Source organism: Astyanax mexicanus, chromosome 9 (genome assembly GCF_023375975.1).
Source record: "Astyanax mexicanus isolate ESR-SI-001 chromosome 9, AstMex3_surface, whole genome shotgun sequence".
Lineage (NCBI taxonomy): Eukaryota > Metazoa > Chordata > Actinopteri > Characiformes > Acestrorhamphidae > Astyanax > Astyanax mexicanus.
Window position 1 is genome coordinate 35,029,017 of NC_064416.1, and position 20,984 is coordinate 35,050,000.

At 37.4% G+C, this 20,984-nt stretch overlaps 1 protein-coding gene across 4 annotated transcripts in view; it reads left to right on the plus strand.

Annotated features, from left to right (window-relative positions):
• Positions 1-20,984, plus strand: part of gramd1bb (GRAM domain containing 1Bb) — a 291,298-nt gene that overhangs the window by 222,933 nt on the left and 47,381 nt on the right. For 3 of the 4 annotated variants that reach the window (XM_049483731.1, XM_049483728.1, XM_049483730.1), the window contains exons 5-6: positions 11,288-11,498; positions 14,945-14,965. In XM_049483731.1, the coding sequence (XP_049339688.1) occupies positions 11,288-11,498; positions 14,945-14,965 (232 nt within the window). The remainder of the gene's footprint in view (positions 1-11,287; positions 11,499-14,944; positions 14,966-20,984) is intronic. The other variant, XM_049483729.1, reaches the window with a different exon arrangement.

The window sequence follows — 20,984 nt, forward strand, 5'->3', positions numbered from 1 at the left end:
AAAACGCTTCAGGTCCATCACTTCCAGGACAAACAGACTGAAAAACAGTTTTTACCCCTGTACTGTACGAGAACTGAACACTGCAAAACGCACGCACACTCTCAGACCACTACCAAGGAACTGAAAAATAAAAACTAACAACCTTAATAACCGGACTTATAACGCACTGTGCACTTTCTGTATTTATATATTATTGGGTAAACGTGTTACTATATTGTTTATATTTTCATACATCCACTGTAAATTTTGTGTATCTGTACATAGAGCTGTTATTATTTTATTTTATTTTATTTTTGTTCAGGCACCGTAAGGATTGCTGCTAAATTTCGTTGTACACTGTGCAATGACAATAAAAGTATCTTATCTTATCTTATCTTATCTTATGATGTGGTTTTAATAGAGTTGTACTGGGTTTTAGGGGTGTAACGGCACATGTATTCTTTAGTGAACTGTCACAGTACAGGAGTCTATAGGAACATGGGAAATCAATGAACACTGTAAACCCACAAATAGTTTAAACTCAACATATAAAATTGCAGCACATATACAGCTCTGAAAAAAAAACATAAGAGAGCACTTCAGTTTCTGAATGAGTTTTTCTAATTTAGCTATTTACAGGTATATGTTTGAGTAAGATTAACATTGTTTTTTTATTCTATAAACTACAGACAACATTTCTCCCAAATTGCAAATAATACTATTTTCATTTAAAGCATTTATTTGCAGAAATTGAGAAATAGCTGAAATAATAAAAAAAGATGCAGAGCTTTCAGACCTCAAATAATGCAAAGAAAACAAGTTCATATTCATAAAGTTTTAAGAGTTCAGAAATCAATATTTGGTGGAATAACCCTGCTGGTTTTTAATCACAGTTTTCATGCATCTTGGAATGTTCTCCTCCACCAGTCTTACACACTGCTTTTGGATAACTTTATGTCTTTACCACTGTTGCAAAAATTCAAGCAGTTCAGTTTGGTTTGATGACTTGTGATCCTTCATCTTCCTCTTGATTATATTCCAGAGGTTTTCAATTTGGTAAAATCAAAGAAACTCATCATTTTTAAGTGGTCTCTTGAATCAATGTATAATAACTGAGTTTAGTCTGTTGCCATTAACAGCTTCTTTTCCATTGGCTTCTGGCTCAATCTATTTGCATACTGGGTGTGTCCCCGAGTTCCTGACTAACACTCACCATCAGTGTGTAGTGATTCCCCGTGGGCTACCTTAGGTAAATTTGTAGTTCACATATTATGATTAACTGACTGCTCTCTATGTTGTAGGCTGTAAGAACAAGTATCATTTTTGATCTGTGTGCTGTACTGTTATTTCTATAGCATTTTCTTTCTTCATCTAATTTTCTATGAGTATTTGAAATCTACATTTTACTTAAATAAAATCATAGAGAAAACCAAACACAACTCTATTGTATTCACCTTGTATTTACCTATATTTAAATGTAATTATTATACAAAACATTTTAAAAATAGTGGAAAAACAATGCACCAAACTGGGAGATTTGTACTGTGGTGTGAACTGAACTCAAATTTTGTGTACTATTCCATCCCTGTGTGGTTATAATGGGTTGTATGATGTGGTAGTGATGGTGGTGTAACAAGTTATATGTACTGTAGCAGTAATAGAGTTGTACTGGAACATAATGTATTAAGATAAGAGATAACTCATGCGTATGCTAGTGGTCAGTCAGTATGTGTCTGTGAAGATGTAGTAACTCAGTAACTGAGTGTGAAAAGTGGTGTTAAATGCTTCATTTCTTTCATTTTATTATTGTAGAGTGTATTAATAAACGTCAACTTGGCATTTATTGCAGTACTGCTATAAATGCTCCCACGCAGTGCTGAGTTATAATGCTCACTTGCTAAGCTAGCCTGTAGTACAGATACACAGAGTTACACAAAGCTCAGTACAGCTGTTTCTGAGTTACAAACCTGAGTTCTGATGAGAACAACTGAGTGAAGTGAAGTCAGGCTAACTGCTAACACTACAGGCTGATAATGTTAGCTAATAAGCTAACAAGCTAACTGCTAACAGTGCAACACAGGCCAATAATATTACCTAACAGGCCAACAAGTTGACAGCACAGCACAGATAATATTAGCTTACAGGCTAACAGTGCAGCACAGTCCAATAATATTAGCTTACATGCTAAGAGCACAGCACAAGCCAGTAACGATAGCTAACAGGCCAACAAACTAACCGCTAACAGCACAGCACATGCCGATAACGTTAGCTAACAGGCTAACAAGATATCAGCGCAGCACAAGCCGATAACCTTAGCTTACAGGCAAAAAAAGATAAAAGCACATGCCGTGCTCCAGCTAAATGAGGCTCAAATCACACATTTAGAAGATAAAACTCCAAACCATAACACATAAGCTAATTCATGTTAGCTACACTTTACCGGGAGAGAGAAACACTTCCTCCGCTAGTCAGCAATAAATTACCAACATGAACAATTTGTACACAGAATTTTTATAGATATCTGGCGACATTTAGTTGATAATAACATGCTACGTTTAATAAAGCTTTTACAAATGTTATTCTTGCCAGCCTATATGGTGCTTTTATGTATTGTAATTTTACAAATATAAAAGTACCTTTAATAAAATTTATACCCCAAAAAATGTATTTAAAGGATGTTGAGTGGTCCAGCAGGCTAAAGCACTGACACTCTGATCGGGATATCGCTGGTTCGAATCCCGGTCATGTAGCTTGCCATCTGCTGCTGGAGCCCCACGAGAGAACAATTGAATCCTTGCTCTCTCTGGGTGGGTAGATGGAACTCTTTCTCCTCATCACTCCTAGGGTGATGTCGATCAGCACAAGGCGTCTGTGAGCTGATGTATCGGAACCGAGTTGCTGTGTTTTCCTCAGAGCGCGCTGTGAAAAGAAAGAGGTGATGATTGGCTTTACACGTGTCGGAGGAGGCGTGTGCTAGTCTTCACTAGGGCTGTGTATTGGCATCAACCTGCCGATACGATATGTATCACGATACAGGGCTCACGATGCGATATATCACGATACTGTAAAAAAAAAACATTTTTATTACTATTTTATTATTATTATGTAAACAATTAAGTACAAAAAACATTGTAAACAGACCTGCTTTAAAGTGTGACCTGCTTTTTTTAACATACCTCTGAACAAATTATAAAATTGATCAATAAATAAAGAAAGTGCCAGGAGGATTCCTAACAAAAAATTTAAAAAAATATGTAAATAAAAAAAAAAATAATAAAAAAAGTACTATTAAACTATAACTTTACTTTGTATACTATAACTTTAGTTTGTATGTATGTCAGCGCTTATTTTTTTATGTCAAGGTTTTTGTGGAGGAAGACAAGCTGATCAACATGCTCAGCTTTCAGGACACTTCTCTGTGCGTTTACAATGTCTCCTGCGGTGGAGAAAACCCTCTCTGCTGATACGCTTTTAGATTCTGCACTTACTTGCAGTGTACTGGAGGCGCCGAATGGATCAAGATAGATCACAGCACTGCCACCTCGTGGCCGGGTGAATAAACAACACTGCAGAGAGTTTAATAAAAACACACTTAATAAAAAAATTGATACAGCGTTTTTGAGAATCGATACATTATCGCGAAACGTAATATCACGATATTCAAGTGTATCAATATTTTCTTACAACCCTAGTCTTCACAGTCCTTGTGTTGAGGCACCACTACTGATGAGAAATATACAGCTAGCTAGCAGCTGATTGGGTGCGACAATTGGCCACATAAATTGGGGAGAAAAATGGGAGAAAAATAAATACAAATAAAAAATTCGGTATTATGTCCTTACTGTAATAAAAATGACAGTATTATAGGTACTGTAATTACATGTGCAATAAAATTGATCTCAGCAACGTATTTGCTAATTTCTGTCAGTACATGAGATCAATGTTAGTTTTACATTGTTGTATGATGTGTTGCATAATGTGTTTTTTATGGTGTTGTAATGTTATGATAAGCTGTTATGTTGTGTGATGGGGTTGTATAAGGTTATGATGTGTGTGTCGTGATGCACAGTGCTGTATATATAGTGTACAATGTGTGGCTAGTTAGTGATATATGTGTGTGTGTGTGTGTGTGTGTGACAGTGGCCTGGGGTAAGGGAGGTATATTTAGCTCCATCAACTTAATATTTCACTACACCCACTGTAGCTGTAGCAGTGTGCGTATACATCATACATGCCTCTTCCTGACAGCTTTCTGTATATACGAACACACACACACACACACACACACACACTCACACACATCAATGTTTCTGTTTACTTGAGTCTATCGTATTTAGTACAGGCTACTGTAGATACATATGTATTGTTACTGCAGTGTGTTATTGTCATTTCCTGTCAGTCAAAACAAAGCCACGCCCCCGCTATCTCTCCTCGCAGGCCTGATGCTCCACAACATGATTCCAGCAGCACATGTCCCCCATGTGCCACAACACACACCCACACTGCTTATCTAATCTCCCTCACTCTCCTCCACCTTCTTCATCTCAAACTCCACCCAACCCGTCCACTTGGGCTCTGTCTGTTTCCATGGAAACACCTGCTCTTCCCTTCACTTTTAGAAGAACATGTTGACGCAGAGTTTCACAACATGGGTGTGTGAGTGTGTGTATGTATGCAAAAGTGTATCAATTATGAATTTTTATGACTATAATTCTCTATTCACATGTTGCTGTTCCATGCTGAAATGCAGAACTGATCTAGATTTCATCAGGACAAGGCCTGTTGTGATGACAGCTATTGGTTGGACCATTTGACCATCTGACTCAGACTATTGCTACAAAATCTTCACTTAATCTCAGCCACTCCTGGTCTTGATCCTGACCTGAACTTAAGTCTCAACTGCTTAAAAAGTTATTAGCTTGACTTAAGTCTTATCTATTTTAATATACTGGCCTTAACTCTTGACCTCTTGACTCTTGATACTGGTCTTGGTCTTGATCTGGACTTGACTGCTACAAAATTGCGCACTTAAAGGAGAAGTCTGGTGTAAAATGGGCTTTTGATGTAGTAAAACATGATAAAAAGTACTTACTTTTGTTGAATAGCTCACCTCCGTTTTCCCACAGTGTTCTAAGATCCAGAAATTTTAACAGTTTGTCCAAACACCCTTTAGACATGACATGGGGCATAATTTGCCCTGATAAATATCTTTTTCCACCGTTATCCAGCTCAAAGTAGCTCGACACCTCCTTGCTACAATCAGGAGAGCCCTGACATTTAAAACGAGGCATTAATAACTTAAAAAGTGCCCAAGAAGCTTATTAAAAACTACTGTTTACATCTCATAATGCTAGCTTCAGCTTCGAGCGCCGCCATCGCTGTGTACTGATAATGACAGTACAGCCGGTGCCAGGTGACAGGCTATGCGGAGTCTATGTATATACGTCTGTCATTATCAGTACAATGATGGCGGCACACGGAGCTGAAGCTAGCGTTATGGGATGTAAACAGTGTTTTTAATAAGCTTCTTGTGCACTTTTTAAGTTAATAATGCCTCGTTTTAAATGTCAGAGCTCTCCAGATTCTAGCAAGAAGGTGTGACCTAATTTGAGCTGGATAATAGTGGGTGGAATAAGTGATTTATCAGGGCAAATTATGACCCATGTCACCCAGTCTGAAGGGTGTTTGGACAAACTGTTAACATTTCTGGATCTCGGAATGCTGTGGGAGAACGGAGGTGTGCTGTTCATCAAAGGTAAGTACTTTTTATCATGTTTTACTACAACAAAAGTCCATTTTACACCAGAGTTCTCCTTTAAGTACATTTTATGCACTACTGTTCTTGGTCTCACCCAGTCTTGGTCTTGACTTATCAACTCATGGTCTTGGTCTCTAGACTCAGCTATACTCATTGCTGGTCTTAGTCCAGACTCAGCTTTGACCACTCCATGTCTTGGACTTCACTTAGCCTCAGCACGTTGGTGGTGACTTCAACTGGATATGGCACACGTCTCAGCCTTGACACAATCTAATAGCTAAGGGCATTTATTATAACACTGATCAACTCTTAAACAATAAGACAAACTTTTTATTTATTATTTATCTGTATCAAGTTCTGTATCTGATCTTTTTGTGCATTTAAACTAATGCTTTTTATTCACTTTGCAACCATCCTCCTAATGTTCTGATGGATCCTGCATCACACAGCAGGCAACAAGTGTGCTGCCTGTGTGTGTGTGTGTGTGTGTGTGTGTGTGTGTGTGTGTGTGTGTGTGTGTGTGTGTGTGTGTGTGTGTGTGTGTGTGTGTGTGTGTGATAATCCTGGTGCAGACGGTGATCACGCAGCAGGAATATGAATGTGTTCTGCTCTGTCTCTCACTTGTCCACATGGTTACAAAGCAGTGTGTTCACATTTCATCTTCCTTAAACACACACACACACACCTCATTATTTTTGTACTGCAAAGAGTTTATACTACTTTTGTTGGTATAACTGTCTCTACTGTCCAGGAAAGACTTTCTCCTAGCTTTTAGAGCATTGCTATGAGCATGTGGTTGGATGCTGTTATATTAGAGCACAATCATTACAGAGAACACAGTTCCACAGCTCCACAGCTCAATACTTTTATACCCATCTAGCCCACATCTGACATTAGGCATGGTGCCATGGTGCTCCAAGAAGAAGAGAAGGTCTGGCTTGCAATCCCCACTGTAGATTATTCCTAAGGTGTTCTATCATGTTGAGGTGAAGCCAGTCCACACAAGTCCGGTCATGGATCTTCCTTATGTTGGAACAGGAAGGGGCCATGCCTAAACTGTTTTTACAAAGTTGGAAGCATGAAATTGTCCAAAATCAATTTCTATTAAAAGGCATTCTGAAGAGCATTCACTGGAACAACAATCTCACGCCATAATCGGGTGTGTATCGTCACTGATCGTAACTGATTTTCCAGTTCCATTCGATTCCGATTCACAAGGTCCCGATTCGTTTCAAAATCAAGATTCAAGGATTCAAGGAGATTTTATTGTCATTTGCATCACATTGTACATGAGGTGGAACGAAATTTTGATTTCACGATCCAGTTTACACCCAAGAGCTGTTGTTAAAATATATAGATATATAGATAAAATAAGATATACACTAAAAATAAAAGAATACAATAAAAATAGAATATAAAAAATAGATAAAGATAAATACACAAATCAAAAAAATCTATTCATTTAAGGAGATTTCAGCTACAATAAAAATTGTAGTTTGGTTATGAAATGTTGCAATTATACAAGGAACCCCTAAACTTCCATTATTAAAATATTAGTGTTTTTTCGATTATATAGACTGAACACAACAGTTACATTCTTCTTTTAATATAATTTAATGTAGTTTAGTTGTTTGTGACACCGTACTTCACATCTCTATACAGGTTTGGAATACAGGCCACTTTACCCAAATGCTTAAGAGTGGGTAAAACATAACGTGATTTCAGAACATTAATGAAGCTTTAGACATAATCATAAATGTCTTATTTATTTGCGAATAAAAGTGTGAAATTTACCCAGACCCACTAGTTCATAAGTGATACTATACGCATAGTAAAAATAAAAACACAACAATCAAAATGAATAATGTAAAGAGAGAAAACTTTATTCAATTCAAAGGGAAAAAAATAAAATCTCCCCCTTATAAAACCTGGCCTTACATATTAAATTACTCATTAAGTTACAGGTTAATCTACAGTTAAAACTGTAACACTGTACGGCAGTCTGACGCTGTTAGAGCACTGGCGGGGGTTAGTTTAGTGCGCCGGCCACGTGTAGTGCTAGGAAAACTGGCTAAAGGGGGATTAGCCTAACCTGTGAAATGGCTAACCTGCTAAGCTAACAGTGGATTCAAAAACTTAAAACAGTGTTAAATCTACTAGTTTGATAAACACAGGCAGCATTTTCACAGAAACTATCCACAGTGCCGTCTCCTGGGCACCGTCTCTCAGCCAGAGGGCGGTGCTCGCGAGTATGGTCTCACAAGATAAAACTAGAGATGTTAAAACTGTTCTCATATACGGGAAAAATGGACTAATTCTAAAGATTGATTCTGGTTTATATGAATCAGTATTGGATCATTCAAATAGAGATTGGTTTTAAATTGAAGAATCAATTTTTTAAACAGACAAGAAATCAGACACGTACAGTTCTGCTCAGTGGTGTGCACAGACATTTTGGGGGGCTCAGGGGGGTGCTCAGGGGGGAAAAAGGGCACTTTTTAGCGCACGTGGAACACTTCATTATAAAAAGAATTACACGCACATGTTGAATGAAATTTGACTTTTAATTGTAACATTCTTTTTTAATTTTTTAATGAAAAAATGTCACACCACCAACTGATAAAATACATATACAATATTAACTATACAGTCATTGTTACGTCCTTCAGTTAACTTCTGTTTACCTTCCACTGTCTTTAAAGCAGCATCCTCCTTGGTGCAACATGAATATCAACATGCCCACTTAATTTTGCTCCCCCCCCCCCCCCCCCCCCAAAAGCAAATCAGTCCAGAACCGGGGCTGTATGTGGCGTCATCACGTTATCTATCATTGATTTGGGCTAGAGCGACTAGTTTATCTGGTGACCAGTCGGCTAAAGATGCTTAGTAGTTTGGTGCTGTATGAGACATTTTACTGCACAGCAAAATGATTTCACGTTGGGCTCAGAGGGCAAACGGTATGATTTTACTTGATGTGTATGTTACCTGGCTGGTGGGACACGGGGGAGAAGAAGCCTATCTGTTGCCGTGCGTGCTGTGCTGAAGACTCGCTGAACTGAACTGAACTGCTGCTGCAGCGCGTGACCGCGCGGGGTCGCGTGACAGAGGGAGAGAGAGGTCGGGTGTGTGCGAGCTGATTTCAGGGCATTCTGTTTTCACTCGTTTTTAATCGCTCAGGTTTTCAAAAGATCATTTCAAACCGGCCTCAGTAAAATCTTAATAATAATAATATAAAAAAAACAAAGTTTCAAAATGGCACTTTGGTTGATAAAGGGCAGAGTTGGTGATGCTTTAGCACCACCTGATGTCTATGTCTGCACGCCTCTGGTTCTGCTGGCATCTGCAAAACCCAGATCTGTCTATCGGATTGGCAGACAAAGAAGCGTGATTCATAATTCCAGAGAACACGTCTTCACTGCTGAAGAGTCCAGTAGCAGCGTGCTTTACAGAACTGCATTCAACACTTTCTGTTCTCCTGAGAGCCACCCATTCTTTCAGTAATGTGTGTAGAAGCAGTCTGCAAACCTAGGGGCCCCTGTTTAGTTCACCTGTGAACATGGAAGTGAAACACCTGAATTCAATTATTTGATTGTGAGGTTTAATTAGTTTAGCAATATAGTCTTTCAGCTGCTGTCCAGTGTAAAAATAGATGATAGATTATTCCTGCAGTATTTAAGGGCTCCCACAGTCAGTGTTTTTCGGCAGGTCTTAGTGATCTGACCACTTGACAGGGAACAATTGGTAGCTATCACTGCTAATCACTGTGATCAACACACACACAAACACACACACACACACACACACACACACACACAGTCTGTGCCGTTCTTCAGGCCTTGATGAAACTGTAGAGTGACAATGTGGACTCGTGATTGGCCGGCCGTGATGTAAGCACTTGCATAAGACGTATAGAGTGACCGAGTGAAACTCGAGAGAGCGTTTACCGTCTGTTGTGCTCGGGAAGGTCAGTGTGAACAACCGGGTTACCGAGCGGATCCGGCACTGTGTGTGTTTGTTGTGTTTTGTTAGCTGTTAGCTGTTAGCTGTGTTGGCTAAAGGGTAACACTGGTGGAGTGATTTTAATTCAGTATGAATCTGCTGCCTGTGTAAATGTTAAACACTGCGGGGTATATTGCCATCTGAAAGGAATGTGTACAGTATGATAATAATAGTTTCTGACAGATTTGATTTCAGTGTGGAATCAAATTTAGTATTTAAAATGTGTTGTTTTATTGCGTAGAAGTAATAGGTTTTGAGAAATTGTAATTTAGTATGAATTTACGATATGTGTGTGTTTTTTTTATAGTGTAGCAATAATAACTAAATAATAAAAAATAAAAAAAATCAAGCCAGTATGAATCTGTAGAGTGTAAATTTTGGATAACATTGCTCTTAGAATTTTAATCCAGAATGAATTAACAGCGTGTGTAGTTTTTTTTTTATAGTGTATCGATAATAACTGCAAAAAGCTTTTAATCCAGAATGAATTAACCGTGCTTTTATAGTTTTTATAGTGTGGCAAAACGTATTGCTTAAGGATATTATCCAGTATGAATCTACAGTATGTAGTTTTTACATCTTGGGTGAAAAAATACAATGAGAGTTTATTCCAGAAGGAATTAGCAGCATGTAGCTTTCGCAGCGTGGCAATAATAGTTTCTGAGGGATTTTAATCCAGTATGAATTGTTCGTGTCTAGGAGGAGTGGGCGATATGGCCCTACAATAATAATATCACAATATTTTATGGTGTTTTCGCGTAAATAATACTCTTGGCGACATGACAAAACACTAAATAAAAAAAATATATATATATATATATATATTTTTTTTTAATAATACACTACTGCTACAAAATGAAAATGTATTTTTATCACTGCATACGATATGATATAGCACACCCCTTACTGAGATATTAAGAAAATACAAGAATTTAATCAGATTTGTAACAGAAGTCAATGATCCAGAATTGATACTAATGGTACTAATAATAATGCACTCCAAATATCTCCATATATCCAGGATTAAAATAAAAGACATGATCATGAACAGATATATTCTTTATTAGTCTCTAATAGATATAGCATGGGAAATGAGAACAGTGTGATTTTTTCTTTTGCTTAAAACAGTAAAAAAGTAGTACCCTGATGTGATGATTAGGAGTGGGTGATATGGTACAATATTTCAGGGTATTATAAAGTTCACGATATTAAAAAATTTTGGCGATATTATTGCGATCAATACAATATGGCACACCCCTAGTGTCTAGTTTCTGTAGCATGCCAGCAAACTTTTTTTTTTCTAAGGGACTTTAGTCCAGTATGAATTTAAGGTTTGTAGCTTTTGTAGTAGAGCAGTAATAGTTTCTGAGGGATTTTTGTTCAGTGTAAATTAACATTGTGGCAATAATAATTGCATAGGGATCTCAGTCTGGTATGAACCTGCAATATGTGTATTTTATCCAGGATGAATTTGCATCTGCAGTATGCATGTTTTATTAATTGTGGATATAATTATCATTAGTTAATGGTTCTCTCTCTCTCTCTCTCCAGCACTGCCAGTAACTCGAACCGGAGCAGTCCCGCTTGCTCTCCGGTGTTACGGAAACGCTGTCGCTCGCCCACGGTGCAAAGTCTGGAGGGAGAGAACATGGTGGAGAAGGGCTCAGAGCAGTCGGACACGTCCAAGTCCCCGTCCACCCCGGAGCAGCTGGTCACCCGCTCTTACTCTGTACAATCATCCCGCAGCTCCAAAAACTCCAAGGTGAGCCTCAAGTGCAGGACCTGATATTCAGTCCCCCAGACTCCCTGAGGAATGTTTTTCAGCACTTCCTGCAGACCCCTTTTCCTGAACTTACAACAACGTCAAACGTCAGAGAGTGCCCCCCTCCTGTGGCCATCTTAACTGCTCATTAATGAGTGAGCTATTTTGTATTTTGTATTAGCCAGAACAGAAATTTTTGCACTTCAGGCACATATCATATTATCATATTTGTGTTTGAAGATGCTGTTAAAAATCTGTTAATAACTCAGTGTACGGTATAACTGTATTGTTAATGTAAATGATGTCTTTTTAATTTGGATTTTGATACATATACAAGTGGTTATTAAAGGTCTAAAACAGTGCTATGCAGTGCAAAAGTAACATTTACAAGATTAAGTACAAGAAGCATTGTTTAAAATGTTTCCTCAAAAAAGAAACAGAATGTCCCTAACCAGAGGTGGAAAAAGTACTGAAAAATTGTAATTAAGTAAAAGAACCTTTACTTTGCTAATATTCTACTCAAGTAAAAGTAAAAGTACCCATCTAAAAATCTACTCGAGTAAAAGTTCAAAATAGTCCATTTAAAATGTACTTTGAGTAAAAGTTACATAGTTACTTTTAATTATTTGATGTAAAAAAGTAAAAACAAATCATAAATTAAATCATTTTTAAAAAACTATTATTCCACATAATAATTTGGACCTTTCAGGCAGCGTGAGAATGTTGTTGCCTCGTTATTTCACACGCGAGCATCCGCGCGTCGGCGCATCCCCGCCAATTTATTATTTTTTTTTAATTCATACAAAATTTTTTCCCCAGCATTTTCTTTTTTACTCAGTAATTGGGTGTTTTTCAGTGTAGCAAAGTAAATAACTTGTGTCAAAATGTACTTGAGTAAAAGTAAAATTACCCATTTTAAAAACTTAAAAAACGTAAAAAATTACAAATTACTCATAAAACCTACTCAATTACAGTAACGTGAGTAAATGTAATTCATTACTTTCCACCTCTGTCCCTGACCCAGTTTATCTGCTCATTCACCTGTCCATCAAACTGCTATTCCTACCCATTATCATTATATCATCACACTGAGAACAATCCCCACTATTACTGTAAGTTCACTCCCACAGTGTTCATTTGAATCCAGCAGGATTTCACTTCAGGTAATAATTTAACATTGTCAGATTTCCTGTGTTTATTCTGAAACTGCTGCTCGTGTTGCTGAATCAGTCGTTGATTGCCGGCTTCAGTCAGTTAGAATGGCCTCTAGCAATCAGAGCCCTGTACAGTATGACCCACTGACCTGATTACATACTGACCCCAGACCACCCTCTAACCCTCTGTACCTTCATCATCACCACCACCACCACTAACATTCACATATAACCGAGAGATACAAAATACACAGTGAATAAAAGTGGTGAATGATTTTGGAATACTGTTTTTAAATAGAACACAGTAAAGGTGGATGGCACAGCAAATTATGACATCACTATAAGAGTAGTTGTGTGTATTATAGTGTTTATCAGGATAGCAAACAAGATACAACAGTGTGCACTAGCAGAACAGCTCCAGTGGTGACCTATTCAAGGAGGTACTGATATGGATATGTTTTCAACAATATTTGATTACTGTATTTTTGGCACTATAAGGCACACGTGATTATAAGGCGCACTATCAGTAAACGTCTAATTTCTGGTCCGTTTTCATACATAAGGAGCGCTGGATTATAAAGCATATTTCATGCGACACTGTTCCTAGTAGTAGGAACAGGGGTGCCAGCTAAGCTAAGTTAAGTAAATTTCGGACGAGTCAAACGAGCACTGGATGTCAACCTACAAAGATTTCTCTCCTGAAAGAGAAATATTTATGATAAGCTTAGATTTCCAGATTTGGAGAGCTGGAGCATTAGCATTAGCAGCTAATGCCACCCGACAGAGCTACATTTAGAAACCCTGAGTGTTCCGGTAAGCCAGGTTGATATTAGCTAGCGGTTCGTCCCAGGTAGCTTGTTTTATCAAGGTGAACGGGCAGTCCAGTGTCCAATATACTCACCTCTAAACAGCAAAAGAGCTAGCGCTGTGGTTAGAGGATAATGCTAATCCTGCTACATCAGTGCTAGCCAGGGTTAGCATCAGGGTACAGGCCTTGCCTATTTATAGAGTTGGTTCAGTCAAGCTCTGAAGGCCTATTCAATAGTCTCGCTGCAGATCTCCAGGAAGAGGCCTCTCTTGCACTGAGATATTATCTGAGGTTTCTCACATTAAAAAATGCCATTAAAAGTTTTTCATTAGCTGCATATTTACAGGTAGAAGTAGAATTGTGGACGTAAACTGTTTTCAGATACACTATGCTGCCAAAAGTATCCCCTCGTCTGCATTGCGTTTGGTGACGTAAGGCTTGGATAGAGCTTCTTGGACATGGAAACCTAATCCAGGAAGTTCTTTACACTTCACTGTTCCTGAGTTAATCTGAAGGCCACATTAAGTTTAGAGGTTTGTAGCGATTTGCGAGTTACTTTCGTTCCCAGTCGCTTCTTCCACTGTGTTATAATATCACTGACAGTTGGCTGTGGAATCTTTAGCAGTGAGGAAATTTCACGACTGAACTCGACAGGTTCTTTCACTAATGATTGTAGAAAAAGTCAGTGGAGGTGAATGGAACCGCTCTGAAAGTTCTATGGTTTGGGAAAATAGTGTACCTGAACCTACAGTTACGTCAAATTCAGAGAGCGCCCCCATCCTGTGGCCATCTTAAATGAGTGAGCTATTTTGGCCTGTATTAGCCAGAGCACAAATTTGGCTTTTCAGCACGTCATTTTTTTTTTATCACCTCAGTCCACATGCTTCTTTAACTTTTCATTTTAGAACTGCCCATAGTAGGATTTGAATTTGTGATAGTTTTGTAAAAATGAATTTAACCTGCAACTGTAGGGGGAGCTAAGGAGCAAAAACCTTCATTACATTACTGCACTAATGATGAACTAGCATGATGATGCAATTAAATTAAATTCAAATTAACATTACTTTTCTATATTCTCTAGTGGTGGTCTATTGGTATGCTTTAACTGATTGCTGACACAGTATATTACATTATTTTACTGATTTATTGAATGCCGCTTGATTGATTTAGCTCTACTTATTACTTATTGTTTGCATTAATACACACATTTTACTACAATTTTAGTCATACATCATATCACAAAACATATCACAGCACTTCCTGTCGTCTCTGTGTCCTTTCACCTGTTTGCTTCTTTCTGCACTCTTGTTTTTAACAGTTAAGTTGTTTCTGTTGCTCTTGTTTTTTTTGTTGTGTGTCGTGCTTTGTTATGAAATGTCTCTTTAAAATGCTTTTTCTCTCACTCTTTTCTCATTGTGGTGGATCAATGTTGTTTTGCATCGTGCTTTCTGATTTCTTTTGTTTTTCTCCTCGGTGCATGCTAGTCTCACAAGCGACTGTCCAAAGTAAGCATCTCTCTTTTCTGTTCTTCGCTTCACCATCTTTCCTTCATTACCGTTTGCTGACGTAGCCATTTCAGTGTCCCCTCCCCTCCTCTCACTCTGTCTGTGTGTTTATGTGTTTATCCTCTGTGTCGCCTCTGTCTGTCTTAGCATGTTAGTGTGCTCCTTACTTCCCTTTCCCATTCAAATGGTATTTGATACATGAAGACATGTGCAGTGTATGTGGATGGATTATTTAAACAGTTAAAAGCCGTAATTTCCCGCCTTTTTTCTGATTTGCAACAAGACTCCATTCAAAAGAGACCAGAGACAGACTTACTCTTAGCTTACTCATTACTCATTACTCAGTATACTCGCAGATATGCCAAAAGTCATGGGATAGCACAATGTAAATGATCATGTAATCTAAGTTTTACCACAGTGAACTGCGTGTAAAAGTCCACATTTTTGCATTTGGAGTGATAGTGGCCTGATAGTGGATGCTAGAGGCATAACATTGCTGTCCAATGAAAAACACTAATCTCCAAAAAAGCAACTTTACAGGAGAGAGAAAAAAACTTGTAAACTTTCAATGAAAGTCAATGTAAAAAGAGTTTATTTCAGGTCATTTTGAAGAGTTTCTATTGGTCCGTTCATCAAGAAATTTTGGCACAGTGTAAGGGACAGTGTGTTTGTTCAAATTATGTAGTCAACTAAAAATTGTCAAAAATGGAGATAAGCGTTTTTCATAAGACAGCAAAGATAATAATTTTTATTTCTGAAGTTGAGTTGGTATTTACCATTTCTCAATCCACATTGTCTGTATACATACACTGCCTGGCCAAAAAAAAAAAGAAGTAGCCACCTGGATTTAACTACCATATTTTCCACACTATAAGGCACAATGTATTATAAGGCGCACTATCAATTAACATTTATTTTCTGGTCAATTACATACATAAGGCGCACCTGATAAGGCACATTTTATGCAACACTGGTAAATTGAAACTAGTAGTAGAAACAGGGGTGTTGCCATGTCTTCCTTCTAAATTCAGCAAGCTTAGTAAAGCTTAGCAAGTTAAGTAAACAAAATTGTAATAAAAAAAAAAAAAAAAACGTTTCAGACGGGTCAGACAACTCAAACCATCGCTGGATGAAAATCTACACAAATTTCTCTCCTGGAAACTGTTTATTTGGGTGAGAAAATCAGTATTTAAATTGTTTATTTACAGTAAGCTTAGGTTTACAGATTTCCACTAAGGCTAGCTAGCAGTACGTCCCACGTAGCTTGTTTTAACATGGAAAACGCAAAGTCCGATATACTCGACACTGAACAGCAAAAGAGCAGCGCTACAGGCCAATAATACTCACCTCTGAACGGCGAAAGAGCTAGCGCTCAGTGCGGTTAGCAGCTAATGCTAATACTGATGGAGAACTAAACTGAAACTCCTGTATAACGCTGCACTTCAGCAGAGTAGCTTTACTGTACCTAACAACCTGACTAGTAAAATTCATACATGAGGCGCACTGCACTGTAAACCCATACGTTGTTTTAACTCAAATTATTTAAGTCTGTTTAACATAAAATTGGATATTTCTAAACAATACTCAACTATTTTGAGTTAGCTGAACATTTGTGGGTACATATAAACATTCAAACTGAGATATTTGGGTTAAACCTACTTATAATAACTGAGTTTAGTCTGTTGTCATTGTCAGCTTCTTTTCCATTGGTTTCTGTCACAATCTATTTGCATATTGGGTGTGTCCTACAGTTTCTGACTAACACTCACCATCAGTGTGTAGTGATTCCCCCTGGACTACCTTACAAATAAATCAACTTCCCATTTAGTTGTAATAAATACATGTTTTTCTTCCCCACTACTTAGAACAATTGAGCAAACCAGCTGCTTTAAAGTTTGGTCTAACAGTATAACAAAAATAAAGTTTTTAGTTGTAATAACTTTATGTTCTAAGTTATGCTGACTTAAGTTTTCATTACCCCTCACTTAACTTTTTTTAAGGCAACCGGTTTCCTCAAATTTTTTAAAGTAAATTCAACTTATCCGAGCTTACAGTGTGGATTAAAAGGCGCTCTGATGATTTTTGGGAAAATTCAAGGATTGTAAGTGTGAAAATATGGGGTTGATGCTGCATTTGGTCTGCAGGTTTAGGTTTAGCAACAGTATGTGCTAAAAGAATGAGGTCAGCTGACTACCTGAATATACTGAATATAGACCTGGTTATTCCATTTTTCTTCCCTGATGACACGGGAATATTCCAAGATAACAATGTCAGGATTCATGGGGCTGGAATTGTGAAAGAGTTCAGGGTTCAGGGAGCATGAGATCATCATTTTTCCACATGGATTGAGAGAGTTCACCACAGAGTCCAGACCTTAACCTCATTGAGAATCTTTGGGATGTGCTGGAGAAGTGCTGCTTTGTGCAGTGGTCAGACTCTACCATCATCAGTGCTGCTGCAAGATCTTGTTGAAAAATTAATGAAACTCTGGATTGAAATCAATTTTGTGACGTTGCGGAAGCTTATTAAAATAATGCCATAGTGAATGTGTGCTGCAATCAAAGCTAAAGAAGGTCCAGCGTAATATTAGAATGTGTGACCTTTTTTTTTCTATGGCCAGACAGTGTACATCTGTATGGGTGTGTACATCATAGAGGGCATAACCACTTTTCAGATTGGGTAATTTTAAGTTTTAGGGTAACAGGAATAAGTTAAACCCATGGACACAACTAAAGTGTGTATTTTTAACTTAAATATTATGCATTTGTTATGAAAAATATATTTTTAAAGCATAGATGGGATTTGGCATCACACAACAATACAAAAGAAATTTCCACTTTAAAATAAGACTACCTTCATAAAGGGTTTATACATGGTATACAATTATAATGGTTACTAATTTGGTTGTAAATGCCTTTTAAAAAATCATTAATAATCAGTTATAACACAATTGTAGAAAGGGCAACAATGTCCTGTTTGCCAAATAGTGAACCCACTGCCATCTGTATTATTGCCCTTTCTACGTATGTGTTATAACTGATTATTAATGATTTTTAATGCATTTACAACCTAATTAGTAACCATTAATAAACTAATTGTAAACCATTTATAAACCCTTTATAAAGGAAGTCTTATTTTAAAGTGGTACCTGGTAAAGTTTATAGTTAGAGAGTGGGGACAGCTAACAAATGCTATTTTTTCAGGGTTTTAAGTAGTTTTTCTTAATTAACTATGCTTAATAATAAAAATATGTATTTTAAAGTTATTTTGTGTGCACATTTATACATGTAATTTCCTGGGGACAGAAATGGCACAGATTCGGCGTAATATGCCAGTTGGGAAACTCGGATTTCCCTTCTGTTTAATTGTTTGGCTGCATCTGGCTTGTTGTTTGAGTGATTTAGCTACAGCAAACCCTGTTCTAGAGTTTTAAAATCATAAACAGGAGTTTCTGAAGAGCTGCTTTTTTCCTGTAGTGGTTAGCATTAGTCAAGCTAAGAAATAGTAGCCAAAGGCTACTGTTGAATAAAACTGCATCTAACACAGAAGCTACTAAAGCCAGTCAGATGGGTTCACTTACCCGTCCTGTCTGGGATCCAGCCGAGGCTGAAATTATGGCGTTTTCTAGAGGCTGATGAGTTCATTTACTGCAGCTGTGTCATTAGCAGTGTTGGGCACGTTACTTTGAAAAAGTAATTAGTTATAGTTACTAGTTACTTCTCTATAAAAATCCACTAACTGAGTTACTCCACTATAAAAGTAACTAGTTACCAGTAAAAGTACCTATTGCGTCACTTTTGTTATTCGCCCTGTAAAAAAAAGTGAACAAAAGGAAAAAAAAAATGTAATTACTATTATTATAAGAAAAATAACAAACAAAAATAAACCCAAAATGTTGACAAAAATATAATCTAACGAATTTCAAGAAACTTCACACGACCATAGAAAATAGACTTGTAATATTGAAAAAAAAAAAACGAAATAAAAACAAATACGCATCTGGGGATGAAATTAAACAAAGCAAACCACACTCAAAGGAAAAAATGTATATATAAACAAAACAAAGGAATGGACAAAAACAACTAATCTAATGACTGTTAAAATTGCATTAATATAGCAGTTGAACAGCTGGATCAAACAGCTTCACCAAGGAGGAAAAGAGAAACTTGGCCTGTCCACGTCTGAAAAGAAATACAATAATTCTCTCTTTAACCTCTAAAAATTCTACAAATATCTAATAATTAAAAAAAAAAAAACATGTAACGGCATTCCTATATTTCTATATCCTATATCCTATAATATTCCTACCTGGAGTAAAGCCGTGGAACAGTGAAATAGAGATGATAGGAAGAGATAAAGCATCAGAGATGCGCAGCTGAAACAGTATAAACCCCTCAGACCCCAGCACAACACTACCACAGCAATCACTGAATTGATTACAGCATGTCCGTTGTGACTCACAAACGCACACGTGCGCCTTTGTCTGTATGCGCAAAGTAAAAAAAAATACAAAATTCAGCTGCTAAAGTAACGTGCAGTAACGTGGTGTGGGAAATGGTAATGTGTTATAGTTACAGTTAGAGTAATTAGTTAGATTACTCCTTACTGAAAAAAGTATTATATTATTTCAACGCCGTTACTCCCATCACTGGTCATTAGCCACAGTAAAGTTCTTTAGTGGGCTCGGTCACTAAACTGCAGTGTGAAGCAAAAACTAACTGGACTAAACCTTCAGAACTTTCAGGTATGAGATCTCCTTTAGTTTACCTTTTAATTACATGCTAATACTTTTTAGCAGCTTCAGTAAAGGGCTAAACTAAAGACCACTTTTCATTTCTTTTATTTCCGGGCAAAATAGTCCGTTTTTGAGTGTAAAGAGACTTTGCATGTTAAAATTAGAGGAGAAAAATGAATTGAAAAAAAATGGATGGTGCTGTTTTGTCACTGAACCCAAATCTTAATGAGAAAATCTATCAGAAAATTAAACCGCTAAAGCTGCTGCTTTTTTTTTTTTTAAGAACAATGGACTGACAATCCCAGACTCCATACCTTAACATCATGAAGTGTGTTCAGGATGACTTGGATGGATAGTTGGAAAAAAGACACTGTAGAAGCTGTAAAGAGAAAGAGTGGACTCCAAAACTGACTTTTTTTCATTGTGTCAGTCAACTGTGGATCATCAAAAGTGGCAGTGGATATCAAGAAAACTGTGCTCTTTGCTGTGTTTTTTTTGCGGAACTGTGTTTTTAAAAAAGAGTAGATGTGGATGGAATGTAGTGGCTGCACTTTTGAGAGGGCTGTCTAAAGCTACTATTAGCTGTTAAAGCTATTAGCCTCAAGTTGATACACCGTTTTGAATTGATTAAAAAATGTGTAAAGTGTAAAGGTGCCTTTTGCTACAGCTAGCAGCATCTTTAACATCTTTAAGTTCCATTGCAGCTACTAAGCTATCTAAAACTACTTTTCCTGATTGACTATATTTTTGGCTAAGGGGAAAAATAGGTACATTTGAGTATTTATGGAGTATTTATGTTTTTATGGAGCTCTTGATGTGCAGCAGAGTAGAATAACCTCACTTTATTAATGCATGGTGGTAGCATGTCCCTGTGTTAGCCCATTAGCATGGTTTTGTCATGCTGTTTACCACGAGCAGGCTCGGTAGAATGTGCTTTGGCTGAAGCTTGTTGAATCACAGTTCAGTTCGCTTCACTGGACTTCCACCATTACATCAGCACAAAGAGCCACTGCCCACCCACTGCCCCGGCCTTTCAGCCCACCACAGCAAGCCCAGTGTCCATACTAAACACACAGCCTCTCTCTATCTCTCTCTCTCTCTCTCTCTCTCTCTCTTTTCTCTCACACTTACTCTTCTTTATTTAGTTTTATGTCATCAGTCAAAAATTTGGGGAAACACTTAACTTATCATACATTATACAGAATATCTGCTCATTCACTGTTTAATCTTCATTTAAGCACATTTAAAAGAGTTTATCCTGCTCTTTTGGATGAACTGTCTCTA